This window comes from Engraulis encrasicolus, chromosome 2, assembly GCF_034702125.1.
Source record: "Engraulis encrasicolus isolate BLACKSEA-1 chromosome 2, IST_EnEncr_1.0, whole genome shotgun sequence".
In the NCBI taxonomy this organism is placed as follows: Eukaryota; Metazoa; Chordata; class Actinopteri; order Clupeiformes; family Engraulidae; genus Engraulis; species Engraulis encrasicolus.
In genome coordinates, this window is record NC_085858.1 from 41,261,820 (window position 1) to 41,266,819 (window position 5,000).

The window sequence follows — 5,000 nt, forward strand, 5'->3', positions numbered from 1 at the left end:
ACATGTATAACAGTCGTTGCCATGGTGTTTGAGAATCTCAGATGAGTTGACCAGCAACTTCCCTCGTTACATAGTTTAGTATTTACTGTTGTTACGCTGTTTGTATTTACAGTCTTTGTGTTGTTTGCATTGAAGTTCATTAGTTAGTTAGTTTTGAAAGCTCCATAGTAAGATGCAGTGCCATACAACATGCCTTGGTGGGGGGAGGGGCTATAGTACCCATGACAACACTTATGGCCGTGATCGACTTATCAAGCAACATAAACGTGGCAATAGCACAATAGGATGGGAACTCAGCTTCACATAGCACAACACTAGCCAGGTCGTGCCCTCCTAGTGACGCAACAGCTTCAGCGTTGCTACCAGTCAGGTTAAGAGTCAATGCAAGTATTTTCTGAGTTCCCTCAAATACGGGAACTCCTCCCACTTTGTTGGGAAGCAAAAAATCATTAGTAAACCAAGGGAGGCCATTTGGGAAATGCCGTTTGGGAAATGTTAATTGTTATGCTGTTGGTCAGACCAAGTCTCGAAGAGATTTGAAAGTCAATGATAATCAGGCTAGCACAACGCTACTCTTTTCTGAATTCCACTCTGCAGAGCACGACACTACTCTTTTCTGAATTCCACTTTACATAGCACGACACTACTCTTTCCTATGGGACACAGATTCCGATTCTGCATTGCATTATGGGTAGGGGAGCTGCCAGAAATTTTGTGCCCCGTGAAAGACTTGAATTTTGGGCCAACTTAAGGTCCAGTCACAACACAGCGGTGCGTTTCTCGAAAGTGTAGTTGTTAGCCAGTTAGCAACTTGGGTAGTTGTCAATGGGAAAATGCAACGTGGTTAGCAACTATGGTTTCGAGAAATGCACTCCAGAGCAGTTTCACATGACAATCATTAGAACTGTAGTTATCAGAGTGTAATTCAGGAGGAGATGATTGCTTTTGCAAAAGTCATGTTGCATGATAAGTGGATCGTGGGGCGCTATCTCTACACAATCACAGCAGTCACATGATCAATCACCTGACCTCAGGGCGACCAATCATGTGTCCGTGTGAGTTTGTAGTTCGTTCACGTGACACAAAGGATAACCAATCGGGCGTTTTGAATCTGGGCATATGAATGAATGCCATCATGCTTGTCCAAGCTGCTCACTTCACCACAGCACAACCAATCATGCAGCTCCAATCTGATCACGTGACCACAGTTCCAACCAATTAGCAGTGTCCAGTCTCATCACATGACCACGGTTCAACCAATTAGACTTGTTCAGTCTGATCACATGACAGGTCACATGAGCACAGATTGTCCAATCAGGGGTATCTATTCTCATCACATGGCAGTGCGAGTCCACAGCTCAACCAATCGGATTTCTTCAGTCTGATCACATGACAGATCACGTGACCACAGGTGAACCAATTGGACATGTGCTTCCTGCTCAGTCGACCACAGGCCAACCCAATCAGATATCTCCAGTCTCATCACATGACCACATTCAACCAATCAAGCGTGTCCTGTGCGATCACATGGCAGTGCGTGTCCACTACACAGGTCAACCAATAAGATGTCTGCTGTCTCATCACATGATTACAGTTCAGCCATGTCATAAGTCCAGTGTTTAGTGTCATGACAGGTCATGTGGTGTCCAGCGTGTGTCCACTAGAGGCAGCAAGCTGCTCACTTCACCGCAGCACAACCAATCATGCAGCTCCAGTCTGATCATGTGACCACAGTTCAAACCAATTAGGCATGCTCAGCCTGATCACATGACGGGTCCCACGAGCACAGGTCTGCCAATCAGACGCCTTCAGTCTCATCACTTGACCACATCCGGCCTATCACATGTCTTCACTCTTATCACATGACCACATCTGGCCTATCACATGTCTTCATTTTCATCAATAGACCACATCCAGCCAATGGACTGTGTGCGTTCAGACGGCTGCTGGCCCCTAGAGGGTGCTGCTGAGGATCTCTGACACCTGCTCGTCCGTCTGCTCATCAGAGTCCACTTCCTGCACCACTTCCTGTTTCGAAGCCCCGCCCCCAGCCCCGCCTCTAGCGGGCGACCCAATAGGCTTGAGCTGCCGAGGGTGAGTGGGAGTGGCTTGTTGCGAAGACTCGCATGGCTCCACGAAGATGCGTCTGACGCTGGGCTTGGGCTCCCGACTGGGCGAACGCACAGGGGCGGACCCGGAGCCTATGGGAGCCAATGGCAGCGCGAGGGCGAGTGAGGGGGCGGCGGCTAGCTCGCTCTGGGGGAGGGAGGTGTAGACGCCTTGCGATGCTGATTGGATGCCGGCCACGTCACTCTGCAGGCGGAAGGGGAAGTAGGTGTGGGAGCGCGCCGGGTGGCTCTTAGACAACAACTTCCTCTTAGCCGTGATTGGAGGGTCAGACAGGAAGTGACGGGATGATGATGATGAGGACTGCGTGTTGATTGACAGGTCGTTACTCTTGTGATCGTACAGGAAGTTGGACTTTGGGAGGCGAGACAAAGGCGACGGCGAGGGGGAGGGGCTGATTGACAGGTCGTCAAGTTGACGGGAGAAGGAGGCGGGGTCTAGGCAGGACCTTGATGAGACAGGGGAGGGACTTAGGGTTGTTCTGTGATTTGATTGGCTCACAGCAGAGGGCGAGTGGGTCATGGCGGATGGTGATTGGAGGAGAGCAGAGAGGGAGTGATGTGACTGGCTGAGCTGCATGTTGGGGGCGGAGCCACTAAGGGCCTGCCCGGTCTGCTGGGATAAGTCCTGCGCCGATGAGAAGAGGGTGTGAGTGCGAGTGTGTGTGTGCGTGTGCGTGTGTGTGTCGGTGTCTCTGGGACTCAGTGCTTCGCTGGAGTCGTAGTCGCTGTCTGTCGGCAGGAAAACCTCCGAACAGCCCTCCTCCTCGTCAGAACCAGTCTGGAAATCTGGAAAGACACACACACACACACACACACTATTATTGCACAATGTGTCTGTTTGTGTGTGTGTGTTTGTGTGTGTGTGTGTGTGTGTGTGTGTGTCTGTGTTTGTGTGTGCGCGTGAGCTTGTGTGTGTGGTTACTGTCAATGTCTTACTTATATGTTTAGTTTAACTGCACGTTGGAAACTGGTCAAACACAATTTCAAATATCTGTGCTAACCCTATAGATTTTTGACAGTAAAGTACACTTGATTTGACCACACACACACAAACACACAAACACACATCCACACACACACACACACACCCCCACACAACAATGTTCATTCAGGTGAAGCTTTCTCCTTTAACCCGTTAAGAGAAGACTGGTGTTAATTTGCAGTTACCAGACAATGACCAAGTCATAGTATATTACCAAAAACCCTGCGTTATGTCAGAGTAGTGTAGTATTATGGTAGTTAACTATTACAACAATGACAAGTTCATACAGTTTTTGATATGTTCAAAGCCATACAAAGGTAATCTAGCCAGTCAGTAGTAAGTATTTGTGAAAAAGGTAACATTTGTGAATGGGCAGCATGAATTTCTGGAAATAAACAGTGCGTCTTTCACATCTGGGCAAGTGCGGGATACTGAAAAACAGAGGGCCTGGGATTGAATCTTGAGGCACAGCAACTGAACCTCTTTCTGGACCACAAGACAAGAATTTCAAAATGCAATTTCTTTATTGAATAGTTATGAATTAGATTTGGCGGTATGGCTCTGTTCAGATGAGTGTCCTGGTTTCCATGAGCACCATGGAAAGGAGGGATTCAGGGGACAGCAGCAGCGTAGGGAATGCTCACCCAATTTAAGATGAGGAGAGCAAACAATTACCCCAAGAACAGAGCAGGCAACATGACAAGTAGTAGCCCGTGCCATGTCATATATGACAAGGTGAAGCTGGGGAGGTGGTGAGTTGCGAGGAAGCGGGCAGCCGGAGTAGGAAGCAAAACAGAGAACTTCTAAAAGGAACCACATTTGAACTTGAGGAGCAAGGAGAGCTGATTAGCTGATCTCGAACACCTGAGACAAATAATAAGCAGCAGCTCTTGACCAAAGAACGTAGATTGGATAAGAAGTATCATTCCTTTGAAAACGCAATGGCCAGGGTGTGGTACGGGGGCGTAGCCTGCCTGCGGAAACGGTGCACATGGTCAGTGGGTGCGACCCCATGATGGATAAAAATTGTAACTCCATAAACTCCGCAAAATCGATCAAAAGAGGATGTCCGGTTGTCAGTGTTCAGTTTGTGGCCAAATTAAATACAGCTGTTGGTCAGCATGAATTGAAGGGGATAACTAAGGACAACTGACAAACATTCATGATGGCCTACGACCTGTTCCACACCCCGACCCTGGCGGTAGTAGCATTGCACTTAACCATCATGCCTCCAGTTCTGACCGCAGAAGAAATGTGACTCCCCTCGTGGCCAAGCCGTGCTACACTCTGATGAAGTCAGTAAGCCCTCCTATCTCTACTCTCCTTACTCTTGACTACCATGACCTGGCCAGAACTGACGCTAGATTGCTTGATAAGTGTTTTCAGCAGAGAATATATTCTACTACAGTTCCTCCTTCTAGATAGATACGGATGATAATCACACACACACACACATTCACACGCACACAAACAGACACGCACACGCACACACACACACAGACGCACTCACCGCTGGTAGCTTTTCTGCGTCGTGGTTTTGGCGAGGGCGAGGGCGTGGTCACGTAGTCCGTATTGGAGGAGGTGGAGTCACTCTTGTGGGCGGTGCCTTCCTCTGCACCATCCAATAGGCTTGTAGCTTCCTCTGAGCCATCCAATAGCAAGAGGTTGCTTATGGAGACTCCGCCCCCCGGCTGCTTGTAGCGCGCATACTGCAGAGCATCCGTTAGCCAGCGCACGTCACGCCAGATCTCATCCATATGCTGTAAACACACACACACACACACACACACACACACACACACACACACACACACACACACACACACACACACACACACACACACGCCAGTTAGTTAGCCAGCGCACATCACGCCAGATCTCATCCATAT

The 5,000-nt window shown here is 49.0% G+C and overlaps 1 protein-coding gene across 1 annotated transcript in view; it reads right to left on the reverse strand.

Annotated features, from left to right (window-relative positions):
* Window positions 1-5,000, reverse strand: part of ankfn1 (ankyrin repeat and fibronectin type III domain containing 1) — a 179,801-nt gene that overhangs the window by 1,021 nt on the left and 173,780 nt on the right. The window contains exons 24-25 of the mRNA XM_063188844.1: window positions 4,622-4,871; window positions 1-2,915 (exon numbers count right to left, since the gene is read on the reverse strand). The exon at window positions 1-2,915 is cut by the window's left edge and continues 1,021 nt beyond it. Coding sequence (XP_063044914.1) covers window positions 1,954-2,915; window positions 4,622-4,871 — 1,212 coding nt within the window. The 3' untranslated portion in view covers window positions 1-1,953. The remainder of the gene's footprint in view (window positions 2,916-4,621; window positions 4,872-5,000) is intronic.